Genomic DNA, 17155 nt, shown 5'->3' on the forward strand with positions numbered 1-17155 from the left:
CGGCGAGCATCCTCACTTTTGGAGGTCTTACTGTCGTATCAACCATACTAAAATGTACCCACATCCGTCATCGAACATAATAATTATTGCTAATGACATAGTATGACATTGGGTAATTATGTCATTAAGCATTTGTTAATTTCCGTCTTTGTGGCATCTATATTTTAGAGGCAATGCTTCTTTTTTAGGTTTTAGGCGTCTCTTTGGGCCCTGGAAATGCTCAAAGGCACAGCGCCTGCAGGGGAGGCTGAGAGCTCTGATTTCGGTGGGGGTTTGAGCCCCAGGGTTTTTTGGCATCAGCAAGCAGACCACCCCCTACCTGCTCTATGATGGTTTCCCTAAGACAGGGCCAAGCCACCAGTGGGAGGTGTTGGAGACGGGGCCTCCCAGACTCTAGGAACCTAGTGATGGCCTGAACCGACAGAGGCTCCAGGATCAGACTCCCTAGGGAGTATGGATTCCCCAGGTACAGAGAGGAGCTCATTGGGTCTGAGTGGTTGGCAGGGGGCTGACACGCATGACTCTTCCTGCATATGTGAGAAACATTTAGTTCAGGCATGTGCTATGTGCCCACGTGACTCCTGCAGGGTCATCTTTGATGTCAGGGTGGTATCTGGTATGTTCCTGCGGCTGCCCAGAGCCCACAGAGCCTCTCTGTAGACGCCAGCCGCTAGCTCCCTTGGCCTCCAGCCTCATTAGTGGGAACTCTACTTGCTTCTCTCCCCCAAAATAGTACCCCAGCCGGGAGAGAGTTCTGGTATGGACTTGGTGTGCCCCCTCTCTCTGGCCAGATTTCAAACTCTGAAGTAGAGAACAGGAGACTCCAGGGACTGGCCCTCCTTCCTGTGAAAAGCTTGACATTAGGAGTGGGAGAAGGGCGTGGGAGGGAGGGAAGAAAGAAGCTGAAGATGCCTGGCCAGGCCAGCCAGGGCTCTGGGGCAGAGCTAGTGTGGTTGGGCAGGAAATCCACCTGGCTGGCCCCCGTGAGGTTTTAGGACCAGAGGATGGAGCAGGTTGAGGAGGTGTCTGTCTTGGGGGTGTTGAAGAAGGCTGAGGCTGACCCTGTGTCTGTGCTGGATGGAGCTGTGGGTCCAAGGCTCCCTCCTTCCCTGCCCAGTTGTGGCCACTTTGCCTGCCTGCCTCCCAGGGGACAGCCTAGAGTGGTGGGAACATTTTTCTGCCCATTGGATGAAGCTCTGTGTGTGTGTGTGTGTGTGTGCATGCACGTGCGCGCATGTTCATCCCCATCAGCAGTGCTATAACGCCCAGCTTCCTACCTGCCCATAAAAATGCCAGACCGAGCCAGACATGGTGGTTCATCCCTATAATCCCAGCACTTTGGGAGGCTGAGGCAAGTAGATTTCTTGTGTTTAGAAGTTCAAGACTAGCCTGGGTAATATAGTGAGATCCCGTCTCTAGAAAAACTTCTTTCTCTTTTTTTTTTTTTTTTTGAGACAGAGTCTTGCTCTGCTGCCCAAACTGGAGTACAGTGGCATGATCTTGGCTCACTGCAACCTCCACCTCCTGGGTTCAAGTGATTCTCCTGCCTCAGCTTCCAGAGTAGCTGGGATTACAGGTGCGTGCCACCACACCTGGCTAAGTTTTGTTTTTAGTAGAGATGGGATTTCACCATGTTGGCCAGGCTGGTCTTGAACTCCTGGCCTCAAGTGATCCACCCACCTTGGCCTCCCAAACTGCTGGGATTATAGGCGTGAGCCACTGTACCCGGCCTCTACAAAAACAGTTTTTTTAAATGAGTTAGTCATGGTGGCGCATGCCTGTAGTCCTAGCTCCTGGGGAGGCCAAGGTGAGAGGATTGCTTGAGCTCAAGAGGTGGAGGCTGCAGTGATTTGTGATCATGCCACTGCATTCCAGCCTGGGAAATAGAGCGAGACGTGTCTCTCTTAAAAAACAAAACAAAACAAAACAAAAAAACCCTGCACTGTCTGTCTAAAACTGCCTTCCCTCCTCTTCCCAGATAGACGCACCACAAGGCACCCTCTGGAGAACAGAACCATCAAGCTCACTGTCAGTGGAGGCCCCTCTCTGGATAATCTAGGTCTAGAGTAAACTTCCTCAGACCTCTCCAGGTTAAGGCCAAAAGATCCAATGCTGGATCTGAGGACTCGAATCACACAGTGATCTGCCTGAGGTCTTTTCAAGAGCTGGAAATTCGGCAAGAAGGGGGGCCCTTGGAGGAGAAGGATGAGAAAGGCCTTTGCCTGGTGCCTGCGTCTGCGAGTGGGTCAGAGGGTGGGGCATCAGGACCATGTTCTCTGCAGCAAGAAAATATCTCATTTCAAGACTTTCAGGGCTGCAGTTGGTGCCGGGCTAGCCAAACCGGAAGCGTGGACTGCAGCTGCCCCCCACTCAACCCAGCCCTTGCCTCCCAGCACACACAGAGGCTGCCTCATAGAGAGAGGGGTGGGGTGGAGGGAAGAGAGAGAGAGAGAGAGACCAGGCCTGCATGAAGTCTGGGCTCAGGGCGGCCTGGGGAAGGATGGGAGCCGGTCCCAGAGATAAGATATTCAGGGCCAGAGGCTCGTCCTTGCTCTCCTCTGGGGCAGGTCCCCGATCTGTAGATCTGTCGCTGTGCTTCCACCCTGCACTCAGACACGAGTGCACTTGGCCCACAGCTGGTCTGAATTGAGATGTGTTGGCAGAGAATAGAGTAGTAGGACATTCCAGAGTCCTGAGACTTTCTACCAAAATCAAAACGAAAGTATCTCATTAATAATTTTATATTGATTATATATTGAAATGAAAATACAAAAATTAGCTGGGCGTGGTGGAGTGCACCTGTAGTCCCAGCTACTTGGGAGGCGGCAGCAGGAGAATCGCTTGAACCCGGGAGGAGGAGGTTGTAGTGAGCTGAGAGCGCACCACTGCACTCCAGCCTGGTGACAGAGCAAGACTCTCAAAAAAAAAAAAGAAAGAAAGAACTCAGGTTGGAGTGCAGTGGTGCAATCACAGCTCACTGCAGCCTCAAACTCCTGGGTTTAAGCGATCCTCTCCCCTCATCCTCCCAAGTAGCTAGGACTACAGGCAGGCCACAACGTCTGACTACTTTTTAAAACATTTTTTATAGAGATAGGGTCTTGCTATGTTGCCCAGACTGGTCTTGAACCCCTGGCTTCAAGCAATTCTCCTGCGTCAGCCTTCCAAAACACTGGGATTACAGGCATGAGCCACTGCACCAGGCCTAAATAACATATATTCTCAAAATGAACTTTTAGGCCGGAGTCAGTGGCTCATGCCTGTAATCCCAGCACTTTGGGAGGCCAAGGTGGGTGGATCACGAGGTCAGGAGATCGAGACCATCCTGGCTAACACGGTGAAACCCCATCTCTACTAAAAACACAAAAAAATTAGCCGGGTATGGTGGCGGGCGTCTGTAGTCCCAGCTACTCAAGAGGCTGAGGGAGGAGAATGGTGTGAACCCGGGAGGCGGAGCTTGCAGTGAGCCGAGATCGTGCCACTGCGCTGCAGCCTGGGCGACAGAGCAAGACTCCATCTCAAAAAAAAAAAGAACTTTTATACTGTGTGTGTGTTTTTGTTTGTTTGTTTTTTTGTTGTTGTTGTTGGTTTTTGAGATGGAATTTCACTCTCGTCACCCAGGCTAGAGTGCAATAGCGCGTTCTTGGCTCACTGCAACCTCCGCCTCTTGGGTTCAAGAGATTCTCCTGCCTCAGCCTCCCAAGTAGCTGGGATTACAGGCATGTGCCACCACATTCGGCTAATTTTTTTGTATTTTTGATACAGATGGGGTTTCACCATGTTGGCCAGGCTGGTGTCGAACTCCTGACCTCAGATGATCTGCCTGCCTCAGCCTCCCAAAGTGCTGGGATTACAGATGTGAGCCATTGCGCCCAGCCACCTTTTTTTTTTTTTTTTTTTTTTTGGCGACAGAGGTTCACTCTTGTTGCCCAGGCTGGAGTGCAATGGTGCAATCTTGGCTCGCTGCAACCTCTGCCACCCGAGTTCAAGTGATTCTCCTACCTCAGCCTACCGAGTAGCTGGGATTACAGGCGTGTGCCACCACGCCTGGCTAATTTTGTATTTTTAGTAGAGATGGGGTTTCGCCATGTTGGCCAGGCTGGTCTCAAACTCCTGACCTCAGGTGATCCGCCCACCTCAACCTCCCAGAGTGCTGGGATATAGGACGATGGGTGAGTCCACCGCACCGTCCAACTTTTAAACTTTTTAAATGTGGCTACTAGAAAATTTAAAATGGGCCGGGCGCAGTGGCTCACACCTGTAATTCCAGCACTCTGGGAGGCCGAGGCAGGCAGATCACCTGAGGTCAGGAGTTCGAGACCAGCCTGGCCAACATGGTGAAATCCTGTTTCTACGAAAAATACAAAAATTAGCCAGGCATGGTGACAGGCACCTGTAATCCCAGCTACCCTGGAGGCTGAGGCAGGAGAATCACTTGAACCCGGGAGGTGGAGATTGCAGTGAGCCAAGATCGCGCCATTGCACTCCAGTCTGAGCCACAGAGCGAGACTCTGTTTCAGAAAAAAAAAAAAGAAAAGAAAAGAAAACTGAAAATGACATGCACTTGCAATAGTTTTTTGTTGTTGTTGTTGTTGTTGTCAGCTCTCTGTTAAAGAATTGGGGGTATTTGAAGTGGGTTAAAGGCTAAAGAGTTGGGAAAATGTAAGGAACCACCCCCACCAACACCACTTCTGCCCCAGGCTGGACAGAGCTCTCAAACTGAGATCTCAGGTTTTAATATTAAGGATTGGGAGTTGCAGAATTTTTATTTTATTTTATTTTTTTTGAGACTGGGTCTCGCTCTGTTGTCCGGGCTGTAGTGCAATGGTGCCATCATAGCTCACTGCAGCCTCGAACTCCTGGGCTCAAGCGATACAATCCTCCTCCCTTAGGCTCCTGAATAGCTGCGACTATAGGTACCATGCCACCAGGCCCAGCTAATTATTTTTATTTTTATTTATTTATTTATTTTGTAGAGACAGAGTTTCACTGTGTTGCCCAGGCTGGTCTTGAACTCCTGGCCTCAAGTGATCTGCCCATCTCAGCCTCCCAAAGTGCTGGGTTACAGATATGAGCCACTGCACCCAGCCCCTTGTCCAACATTTAATGTAAACTCTGGGGTATAGGAAGGGCATGAACTGGGGGTGGAGTGAGGCAGGCTTTGACTTTAAAGTCAGAGCCTGTCACCTGCCAGGCATGATGGCTCACGCCTGTAGTCCCAGCTACTCAGGCAGAGGCAGGAAGATCCCTCGAGCCCAGGAGTGAGGCTGCAGTGAGCTCTAACTGTGCCACTGCACTCTAGCCTGGGTGACAGAGCAAGACCACGTCTCTAAAAAAATTTTTTTTTTAATTTTTTAAAGAGCCTGTCACCGCTTAGAGGCCACCCCAGCCCCACCAGCGCCTGATGAGATCTTTAAAGGCCTCTTAGAGGCCCTAAGAATGGTCAAGATTATGATTACCACGAACACCCCATGTATGAAGTGAAAATAAAACTATCCTAACCTGTAAAATGAGAATGATAAATACAATAATAAAATGAGTTAGTAGAAGGTCTAATATCCCATATAATGAATACTGTGATGTACTTTTTGACATATCAACATTGTGCATGTGTGTGTGTTTGTGTGTGTGTAAGCATTTTGGAAACCCAGCCAACCTACCCCACTACCTATCACTTCCCACCAGGAAATGTCACCATTGGAGGGACCATTAGGCAGGCACTGGATGGGTGGGAGGGATCTATGGAGTGGGGAGAAGGAAGGAAGGAGATGAGGTCTCCACCCCACCCATGGCCCTAGAAAGCCCCTTCCACACTTTTCCATGCTTCCCTCCATCCTGGCCACTGTCTTCTCCACAAGCCAATGGAAGATGGAGCAGCTGGAATGTCAGCCATCAGGGGTCTCCCCACTGCCTCTGATCTGTTCACCCACCACTTCTAGGAAGCTTCGAGGCTCATCTCTTTGCCAGCTCCTCTTGGGGCTTGTTCCTTCCCCACTTCCCTCTCCCTTCCAGTCCAGCTTGGAGGCTGCTCGCTCAAGGAAAGGCCCAGGGCCTGCACCTCCGGCCTTCCCAGGTCAGTTCTCTACCCTTAAGACCAAAGAAGGGAGACCCTTTGCCTCAGCCCAGGGCAGGCAAGAGTTTGGGCGGAGAGCCTCATTAAAGCTTTCTAATAAGCAATTAACTGGGGGATGAGCCCTTTGGCTGGCCTGGATCTCCCTCCTCCCAGCAGGGAGCTTGGCAGAGAAAGGCTGAGTGGGTGGGCGGAGATGAGACATTCGGTCTCTCTCAGTCGCTTGGGGCCCCTTTCCTCCTCCCCTATATACAAACGAATAAATAAATGGAACCGGGAGGGCACAGTGACTGAAGCTGAGGCCTGGCTTCCCCTACACTCGGGGCTCCATCAGCTTTCTGCCAAGGCTTCAGAAGGATTGGGAGGCCAGGGTGCGGCCATTGTGCACTCAGGCCCTCTGAGATGGGAGCCTGTGAGGTCCTCAGCTCACAGGTAAGAGTGTGCAAAGCTCTGAGGAAGGGCAGCTCCCGTCTGCCTCCAGACCTGCTGGGCATCCTGGCCCTGTTCAATCCATTCTCCCCACCACTCTTCTTGGGATATTGGGTGAAGGGCTTGAGCAAAGATGAAACTGTGAAGGGCATGACGGGGCACTGAGGGTCAACCCTGTGGTTCCAGAGTGGAAACGGGGCATCACAGCATCACCTCCACCTGCTCAGCTCAACTCCCACTTGCACACAGAGCCCCACGTCGGAGCCCGGCTTGGGGGAGACTCAGGGCAGAAAGGTCTGACTTGGGGCTGGGTGGACCGTTGGCTGGCTTCTCCCTATAATCTCCGGGAGTAGAGGGTGGGGCTGCTGCCTCACACAACTCTAGGGGGCGCCGTTGACACAGATGCATGCTGGCCCCACCAGAGGTGAAAGCGGATGCCCAGCAAGTAACAGCACCTTCTCCTGTCTGTGTTCTCTCTGTCCCTTCAGGCTCTTAAGCAACAACAAGATCACGGGGCTCCGCAATGGCTCCTTCTTGGGACTGTCGCTGCTGGAGAAGCTGTAAGTGCTGGGGAAGGTGGGGCGGAGGAGTGGGCTGGCCATGACGGCAAGGGGTCACCCCGGGGAGGAGGAGGAACGCTGGTCACTGAGTGACTTTAGAACCTGCCGGCCGAGCAGGGCCGGGAGTGCGACCCAGTGGGACCCTGCCCAGGCCTTGGCCAACAAGGAGAAGCCAGAGAGGCTGGTATGGAACGAGAGGCCAGCTCCTCTGCCCGACAGGGCGAGAGAAGAGGGGAGGGGCTCTGAGAAGCTCATTAACGCTCTTTAATGAGCAATAAGCTGTGAGGGCCGAGCCCTCAGCTGGCCTCCCCCTCCCAGCTGGGGGCCCAGCATAAAAGGGCTGAAGGCGGCTTAAAGCGACTGACTGCGGCCCTTTTCCGCCTTTCCTACAAACAAATCAACAAACAAAGCCCCAAGGGGGCTGAGGGTGGGGAAGGCTGATCATTTCCAAGCCTCTCCCCCACTCCAGCCCACCCGACCCTGGTTCAGAGCTGCCTGGGCAGCAGCAGCCTTCAGGCTGGCCTTGGCCCTGGGGCTGCCAGGGCCCTGCTAGCCGGCTGGAACCTCATTCCCAGAGCTGGGGCCCTTGTGTCTGGTGGGGCCAGAGTGGGGAAGAGGGTTATCAAGGAGGAGCTGGTGGCTGTGAGTTGTTAGGGAAATGGGGGGACACAGAAGGCCTGCCCTTTCCGCATGGGGAGCTGGTGGAGAGGTAGGGTAAGCTCTGGGTGGGAGACCTCACTCAGCCACTTGGGCTAGTCACTGAAGCTGCCAGACTCAAGAATGGAACCACCCTCTGTCTAAGTTCCCTGCTCCGTTGGTACACTCCAGGGACCACAGCCTAGACCACAGCTCTGGGTCCTTGCCCCTCCAAAGAGGAAGCCTGGGCCTCCCACCTTTCCTAGAGCCTGACTGTTGCTACCTCTCTTACGGCCCCATCCCCTCTCCCATCTCTGCTCCCATCCTGCTAGGCTTTCCTAGTTTCTCTGACAGGGAGGGCCCTTGGCCCCTCTAGCACCATTTTGCCCAAAAGCTTTGGGTCAGTGCAGTGGAAGACACAAAAGAGTGAGGTGTGACGCCTACTCAAAAAGAGCCCAGGCGATTGCAGTCCAGGGGAGACCACAAACAATGCTATGTATATTAGAATTAAGTATACTGGGGGCTGGGCGTGGTGGTTCTGTAAATCCCAGCACTTTTGGGAGGCCGAGGCTGGAGGACAGCTTGAGCCCAGGGGTTCAAGACTACAGTAGGAGTGGGGTTGAGCTATGATTGTGCCACTGCACTCCAGCCTGGGTAACAGAGTAAGGCCCTGTCTCTTAAAAACACACACACTTAGGCCAGGGGCAGTGGCTCACACCTGTAATCCCAGCACTTTGGGAGGCCAAGGTGGGTGGATCATTTGAGGCCAGGAGTTCGAGACCAGCCTGGCCAACATGGTGAAACCCCGCCTCTACTAAAAATACAAAAACTAGCTGGGCATGGTGCTGCATGCCTATAATCCCAGCTACTCGGAGGGCTGAGGCACCAGAATCTCTTGAACCTGGGAAGCCAAGGTAAGCTGAGATTGCACCACTGCACTCCAGCCTGGGTAACACAGCGAGACTCCATCTCAAACACACACACACACACACACACACACACAGCTGGGCACGGTGGCTCATACCCGTAATCCCAGTACTTTGGGAGGCCGAAGTGGGCGGATCACGAGGTCAGGAGTTTGAGACCAGCCTGGCCAACATGGTAAAACCCCGTCTCTACTAAAAATACAAAAATTAGCCGGGCATGGTGGTGCGTGCCTGTAGTCCCAGCTGCTCAGGAGGCTGAGGCAGAAGAATCGCTTGAACCCGGGAGGTGGAGGTTGCAGTGAGCCGAGATCATACCACTGCACTCCAGCCTGGGTGACCAAGCAAGACTCTGTCTCAAAAAAAAGCAAAACACACACACACACATAGATTAGGGCTCCTGTCAAGTTCAAAGGAGGTGTCAGCAAAGTCCAAAGAAGTGTTCCCAGGTAATGGAGACACAGTATGGATGTGACATGGTATTGAGATCTCTCACCATGACAGCAGTCTCGTGACGGAGCCTCCACGACACCCATTCCACTGTGGAAGGGAAAGCCTCTGGCCCCAAACCCCTGAAGCTGTGAGGGAAGAGTGATGGCCTGGCTGGGTTCCTGGGAGTGGGAAGGCACAAATCCCATATTTGGGCAGAAAGGCAGAGCAGGCTGTCTACCAATCTGGGACAAGCTGGGGATAGCAGGGGACCTGGGATGGTGACAGTGAGTGGAGTCGCACACGGCTCCATGCCCAGGTCCCTCTGACCATCTTCTCTGTGGCTCACAGACAGTGGTCCTGATGCAGAGAAAGGGCTGCCACCAAGCTGCCACCTAAAAGTCTCCTTGGTGCCAGGCATGGTGGCTCATGCCAGTAATTCCAAAGCTTTGGGAGGCAGGCAGATTGCTTGAGCTCAGGAGCTCAAGACCAGTCTGGGCAACATAATGAGACCTGGTCTCTAGGAAAAAAAATTGTTTTTATTAGTCAGGCATGGTGGTATGCACCCGTAGTTCCAGCTACTCGGGAGGCTGAGGTGGGAATCGCTTGAGCTGGGGAAGCTGAGGCTGCAGTGAGCCATAATTGTGCCACTGCACTCCAGCTTGGGCGAAAGAGTGAGACTCTGTCTCTCTAAATAAATAAATAAATAAATAGGCCAGGCGTGGTGGCTCACACCTGTAATCCCAGCACTTTGGGAGGCCGAGGCCAGCGGATCACCTGAGGTCAGGAGTTCGAGACCAGCCTGGCCAACATGGTGAAACCCTCTCTCTACTAAAAATACAAAAATTAGCCAGGCGTGGTGGTGGGTGCCTGTAATCCCAGCTATTCAGGAGGCTGAGGCAGGGAGAATTGCTTGAACCTGGGAGGCAGAGGTTGCAGTGAGCTGAGATTGTGCCATTGTATTCCAGCCTGGGCGACAGAGCAAGACTCCATCTCTAAATAAATAAATAAATAAATAAAAATAAAAGTTCTCTTGGGTGTCAACAAAGAGGGAAAGTGGCTAAGCATTCGAGAGCTCTGCATCCTCTGCTTAGCCCAGGCTTGGTCTTGGAGGGCTGAGTCACAGGAAACCAGATGTCCTCCCAGGGGTCTTTGGAGGAAAGCCAGCCTCAGTGGCCTCTTCACCCCCTGCCCTGCCCCTCCCAGGCTGGCACCTCCCGCAGTGGCTCTTCCTCCTTCTCCTTAGCACAAGCAAGAAGGTGCTGTTCAGAGCCCCTGGTGGCCTCACTGACGTCTCCCCTTCTTCAGCCTTGCTCCTGTCTCCTCATCCTTCAGTCTTATGAGAGCACATTTTTCTGATGAAGATGAAAAGGTGGCCTGTCCTTCTCCAGCACCAAGGCTCCAGAGGCTGCATAGCAAGTACACCCTGAGCATGGCAGGCAATCAGAAGAACGAGGGCAACAGCAGCTCATGCGGGGTGGCATCTGGCTTGATGCCAAGTCGTGCGATGTAGGAGCAGTGCTAGAATGGAAATTCTAAACGCTGAGTCCCAGCTCCTGCTCTGTGCTAGTCACCCCATCCATTCATTCTGTAGGTGCTCACTGAGCCCTTCTATGTACCAGGCTCTGTTCTAGGCATTGGGAGTGAGCACAGGAGACCAGGTGCCTGCCCTCCTGGCCCTTACCTCTACTGATAGGACCCAGAAAATAGCAAACAGATGTGTGGTGTGTCTGGAGGCCGAAATGCAGCAGAGAAAAACAAGACAGGGTAAGGAGGAGAGAAAGCCAGAGGGCCAGGGGTGCTATTTTATGTAGTGAGGTCAGGAAGGCCTTGCTGATGACGTGCCTGGGCCTAAGACCTGAAGGGACGAGAAAGGAAGCCTGGAGCTCTCAGGAAGGATGAAGAGAGCAGGCATTGCCAAGACCCTGGGTTCAGGGAATGCCTGGGGAGTCTGAGAAACAGAAGGGCAGTGTGAGCTGGCAGAGCGAGCCAGGGGGATGTGGCAGGAGACAGGTAGGGTGTGATGTCGGGGTGGCCACCGGGGTGGCCTTCGATTTCTCATTGTCAGAAGAGCTGGGGTAGACGGGGTGATTCGGGATGTGCATTATGGATCTAAAATTCTATGATCCTTGAATGTGTGTGGGACACCCACAGCGCCCATAGGGAGAAGATGATCACAGAACCCAGTGACAGGGCCAGGCTTTCCAGAGGAGGAGCCATCTAGGCAGAAGGGTGCACCGTGGACAGCAGGACAGGGATGGTGCTTGTTCAGGGCTGGAGGAGCTCAGGGTCTCCAACATGGTCACTGATCACTGCTGTATTTATATATACAAATACTTCTTTTTTTTTTTTTTTGAGATGGAATCTCACTCTGTCACCAGGCTGGAGTACAGTGGCAGGCATGATCTTGGCTCAGTGCAACCTCCACCTCCCAGGTTTAAGTGATTCTCCTGCCTCAGCCTCCCAAGTAACTGGGACTACAGGCACATGCCACCACGCCCAGCTAATTTTTGTATTTTGTATTTAGTAGAGACAGTGTTTCACCATGTTGGCTAGGATGAGGATGGTCTCAATCTCTTGACCTTGTGATCCGCCCACCTCAGCCTTCCAAAGTGCTGGGATTACAGGCGTGAGCCACCGCGCCTGGCCTTTTTCTTTTTTGAGACAGAGTCTCGCTCTGTCGCCCAGTCTGGAGTGCAGTGGCACGATCTTGGCTCACTGCAACCTCCACCTCCCAGGTTCAAGCGATTCTCCTGCCTCAGACTCCCAAGTACCTGGGATTACAGGCACGTGCCACCACACCTGGCTAATTTTTGTATTTTTAGTAGCCGGGGTTTCACCAGGTTGGCCAGGCTGGTCTCAAACTCCTGACCTCAAGTGATCCGCCTGCCTCCCAAAGTGCTGGAATTACAGGCATGAGCCTCTGCATCTGGCCACGAAGACATTTTTAAAAAAAGGAATTGATTGACATGGTTATGGGGGCTGGCAGACCCCAAATCTGTAGGGCAGGCCAGCAGTCTGAGAAGTCAGGCAGGAGCAGACACTGCAGTCTTGGGGCAGAATTTCTTCTCTAGGAAGCCTCAGTGTCTGCTCTTAAGGCCTTCAGCTGATTGGATGAGGCCCACCCACATCCTACAGGAGCATCTCCTTCATATGAGGTCAGCTGATAGAAGATGTCAACCACATCTACAAAATACCTGCACAGCGACATCTAGATTCATGTATGATTAAACCACTGGGTATTATAGCCTTGGCCAAGTTGACACAAAACTAACCATCACAACCACTATCCCCCAGAAGGAGAGGGCCCTTGGGTAATATAGATGCTGGGCCTCCCTCCTGGAGATTCTAATTCATCTGTCCCATGGGGCCTGGGAATTTTTTACACGCTATACAGGCAATTCTCATGCTCATCCAGGGTTAGGTGCCAGTGGACAAGATGACCCCTAGACTGAGGGCCTATTCATCAGGAATAAGACTCTGCAGGCTGGCATGTAGTTGGTGCTCAGGAAACACTGATCCCTCTGTCCTATCAAACTCAGATGTCTAGGCTTGGGCAGCTGAGCCATGGCAACTTAACATCCCACAGTCTATGAGCAGCACGTCCCGTGGGAGGGTTGGGGCCCAGTCTGTCAACTGAAACGGAAGGTCCAGGCTGTTGCAGAATGTGCCTGCATGGCTTCCTTGGCTGAGAGCCCCTTGGGCCTTTGCAAATGGGCTGTGTGTGTGTGAGGGGGTCACCTTGTTAGACAGGAGCTGGGAGTAGATCTGTGTGGTGTCCATTTTGCAATGCAGGATCCTGAGGCCAGTGTGGGCAGGGTGGGCAAGGAAGGGGCCACAGAGCAGATGCCCAGTGGGAATGTGTCAGACATGATCGTATGGAGGACTTGGGTCCAGAGAGGTTGGGGGTAGGGGTGGAGATGGGGGGCACACACCTTTATCAGCCAGGTAGGACAGACAGGAAGACCTGAGCTGGGCACGGTGGCTCACGCCTGTAATCCCAACACTTTGGGAGGCCAAAGCAGGTGGGTCATGAGGTCAGGAGATCGAGACACTCCTGGTTAACATGGTCAAACCCCATCTGTATTAAAAATACAAAAAATTAGCAGGGCGTGGTGGCGAGTGCCTGTAACTCCAGCTACTTGGGAGGCTGAGGCAGGAGACTCACTTGAATCTGGGAGCGGAGGTTGCAGTGAGCCCGAGATCATACCACTACACTCCAGCATGGGCGACAGAGTGAGACTCCGTCTCCAAAAGAAAAAAAGACAGGAAACAGAGCCCTGCAGAAACACCTCCTGGGCCGCCCAGGGAGTGTACAGAAGCCCCGCCTTGCACCTCTGGGCCCTCTCTCTCTCCCAGCACCCTCCAGCACGGCCAAGCCTGTTTCTTAAAGGAAAGAATTTTGGGGCAGAGAGGAGCTGATGAAAGAGCACTGGACTCCATTTGGTGTGAAAAGCAGCTTGGAGTGGAATCATCCCTCCTTCTTTTACCTTCCAGTGCCTCTCCCAGCCCCGGGTTACTCACCTGGAAAATGGGGCTATGAGGAGTTGTTACAGGAACAGAGGAGGAGTTCCTTACACAGAACACACAGCAGCACAGGCTTCCAGTACATGGCAGGCAGTTCCCTTCCCCTCTGCAGAGTTCCCAGTTGCTTGATGTTACCCTGGCTGCCTGTCATTTGCATAGATTTGCCTAGAGTTCCTGGCCTTGAGCAGGCAATTGTGTAGCTGAAAAATATACGTGCTCCAAGTACAGCTGGTGATTCATTCCCCGGGATCCCCCATCAAGCACATGCAATGGGGAGCAGGCCGCAGGAAGACTTTTCTGGGGGGGCTCTGAGGGTGTCAGTCACAGTAAGATGCCTCTAGACAAGGGACCAAGCCGGCCCCAGGGCAGACAGCCCCAAGAGAGCCAAGGGAGTGAGACTGCATGCCTGCCAGCGTGTGGGTCAGTGTGGACACCAGCCCCCAGAGGCCTGTGCATGGCTAAAGAGGCTGGGGAGGGGAGCCCGGTCAGCCCTGGGATGATTTGTCATTACTTAATGAGATTAATGAGCCCCGGGGGCTGGTATGCAGGGGTGCTGAGGCGCTCATTAGAAGCAGATGCTCATGGGAACGAACGAAAGTGGGGGCCTGGGGGTGGAGTGCGGCTCGCCCCACGCCAGGTGGCTTCCATTAATCTATGGGCGGGGCCAAGGGTAAGGCTGCTGGGCTCTGTCCCTCCCCCCCTTCCCGTCCCCAACAACACCGGGCAGGAATGCCGCAGAGAAGCTGCCTGGACTCTGGCACCACTGAAGCCCAGGAGGGGAGGCTGATGGGTTCAGGGACAGCCCTCTTGTTGGCCATAGTAGCCCCCGTGCCTGGCATGGGGTGCATGCTCAATAAATAACCTGTGGATTGGATCAGAGACAAGAGGGACCTGGAGGATGGGACTAGAACCTCTCCCTTCCTCCCCTAGACACTTCTATACCTGCAGGGTGTCCTGGCCCACTTCTCAGCCAGCCCCCACTTTCTAGTGAACCCTGGAAGTCTTGTAGGCCCAGGGAAGGCTGCTTTGTGGCCTCCAAACCTATAATTTGGTTTTCAAACCCACAAGCAGGGAGGTCTGTGGGGGCCAGAGGGAGCTGACTCTCTACCACCCCACCCTGCCTGTATGTGGGCGCACGCGCACACACACACACACACACACACACACACACACACAGAGACACGGTCATAAAAACTCACATGCTCTTTAATGGCTCTAGTGAGATATAATTTATGTGCCATAAAAGTTCACCCGTTTAAAAAAAAGTGTGCAATCCAGTAGTTTCTAGTATATTTTACAGAATTGTGTAATCACCATAATCTAATTTTAGAACATTTTCATCATCCACAAAAGAAACCTTGAATCATTAACAGTCACTCCTTATTCCTCCACCCGCTCTTCCCCAGGCGCAAGCAACCACTAATCTGCTTTCTGTCTATAGATCTCCAAATCTGCCTGTTCTGGACATTTTAGATAAATGAAATCATGCAATAGGTGATCTTTCATAACTCGATTCTTTCAGCATGGTACTTTCAGGGTTCACCCATGTTATAGCACGTATCAGTACTTCGTTCCTTTTAATGGCCAGATAATATTCCATTGTAGGACTACACCACATTTTGTTTATCCCTTCATCTCTTGAATATTTGGGTGGATACTACTTTTTTTTTTGAGATGGAGTCTCACTGTGTTGCCCAGTCTGGAGTGCAGCAGCATGATCTCAGCTTGCTGCAACCTCCTCCTCCCAAGTTCAAGCGATTCTCCTGCCTCAGACGCCTGAGTAGCTGGGATTACAGGCACGCGCCACCACGCCCAGCTAATTTTTGTATTTTTTAGTAGAGACGGGGTTTCACCATGTTGGTCTCCAACTCCTGACCTCGTGATCCGCCCACCTTGCCTCCCAAAGTGCTGGGATTACATGTGTGAGCCACCGCGCCCAGCCTTTTTTTTTTTTTTTTTTTTTTTTTTTTTTTTTTTTGACAGACAGGATCTCACTCTGGCACCTAGGCTAGAGTGCTAGAGTGCAGTGGCATGATCATGGCTAACTGCAGCCTTGACTTCCTGGGCTCAAGCAATTCTCCTGCTTCAGCCTCCTGAGTAGGTGGGACTACAGGCATGCACTACCATGCCTGGCCAATTTGTTTTGGTAGAGATAGGAGTCTCACTGTGTTGCTCAGGCTGGTCTCGAACTCCTGGTCTCAAGTGATCCTCCTGCCTTAGCCTCCCAAAGTGCTGGGATTACTGACTTGAGCTACCACATGTGGCCAGTTTCTACTTTTTGCCACTATGCACAATGCTGCTGTGAGCATTCAGCTATGGGTTATTGTGTGGATGTATGTGTATTTCTCTTGGATATATACCTAGGAGTGGAATTTCTGGGTCATATGGTAACCCAAATGTGAAACTGTTTTCCAAAGTGTCTGCACCATTTTACATTCCCACCAATAATGTGCAAGGGTTCCAGTTTCTCCACATTGTCATCAACATTTGCTGGAGTCCCTCTTTTTTATTATAGCTGTCTTAGTAGGTGTAAAGTGGCTTTGATTTGCATTTCCCTTACTGCTGGTGATGTTGAGCATCTTTGCATGGGCTTATTGGCCATTTGTGTGTCTTCTTGGATAAAATGTCTATTCAGATCCTTTGCCCATTTTTTTCAACTGGGTTATTTGTCTTTTTGCTATTGAGTTGTACAAATCCTGTATATAGTCTAGATAGACATCCCTTATCAGATCTGATTTGCAAATATTTTCTCTCATTCTGTGTTCTCTTTCACTTTCTTGATGGTATCCTTTAAGATGCATTTTTTTTTTTTTTTTTTTTTTTTTTTTTTTTTTTTTTTTGAGATGGAGTTTTGCTCTTGTTGCCCAGGCTAGAGTGCAATGGCGTGATCTTGGCTCATTGCAACCTCTGCCTCCTGGGTTCAAGTGATTCTCCTGCCTCAGCCTCCTGAGTAGCTGGGATTACAGGTGCATGCCACCATGCCTGGCTAATTTTTGTATTTTTAGTAAAGACAGGGTTTCACCATGTTAGTCAGGCTGGTCTCAAACTCCTGACCTGGTGATCCGCTCACCTTGGCCACCCAGAGTGCTGGGATTACATACATGAGCCACTGTGCCCAGCCTGCACATTTTTTTCAACTGAATTATTTGTCTTTTTGCTAATGAGTTGTACGAATCCTGTATATATTCTAGAATACACATCTCCTATCAGATCTGATTTGCAAATGTTTTCTCATTCTGTGGTTCTCTTTCACTTTTTGATGATATCCTTTAAGGTGCAATTTTTTTTTTTTTTTTTTTTGAGAGGAGTTTTGCTCTTGTTGCCCAGACTGGAGTGCAATGGTGTGATCTTGGCTCACTGTAACCTCCACCTCCCGGGTTCAAGCGATTCTCCTGCCTCAGCCTCCTGAGTAGCTGAGATTACAAGGCTCCCGCCACCATGCCAGCCTAATTTTTTTGTATTTTTAGTAAAGACAGGGTTTCAACATGTTAGCCAGGATGGTCTCGAACTCCTGACCTTAGGTTATCCACCTGCCTCAGCCTCCCAAAGTACTGGGATTACAGGCATGAGCCACCGCACCTGGC

At 51.8% G+C, this 17155-nt stretch overlaps 1 protein-coding gene across 1 annotated transcript in view; it reads left to right on the forward strand.

The window, feature by feature from the left end:
* The window catches only part of ADGRA2 (adhesion G protein-coupled receptor A2), a 44924-nt gene that overhangs the window by 9951 nt on the left and 17818 nt on the right, over positions 1–17155 (forward strand). Inside the window, 1 exon segment of the mRNA XM_007962174.3 lies at positions 6985–7056. Coding sequence (XP_007960365.3) covers positions 6985–7056 — 72 coding nt within the window.

The sequence above is a fragment of the Chlorocebus sabaeus genome, chromosome 8, assembly GCF_047675955.1.
Source record: "Chlorocebus sabaeus isolate Y175 chromosome 8, mChlSab1.0.hap1, whole genome shotgun sequence".
In the NCBI taxonomy this organism is placed as follows: domain Eukaryota; kingdom Metazoa; phylum Chordata; class Mammalia; order Primates; family Cercopithecidae; genus Chlorocebus; species Chlorocebus sabaeus.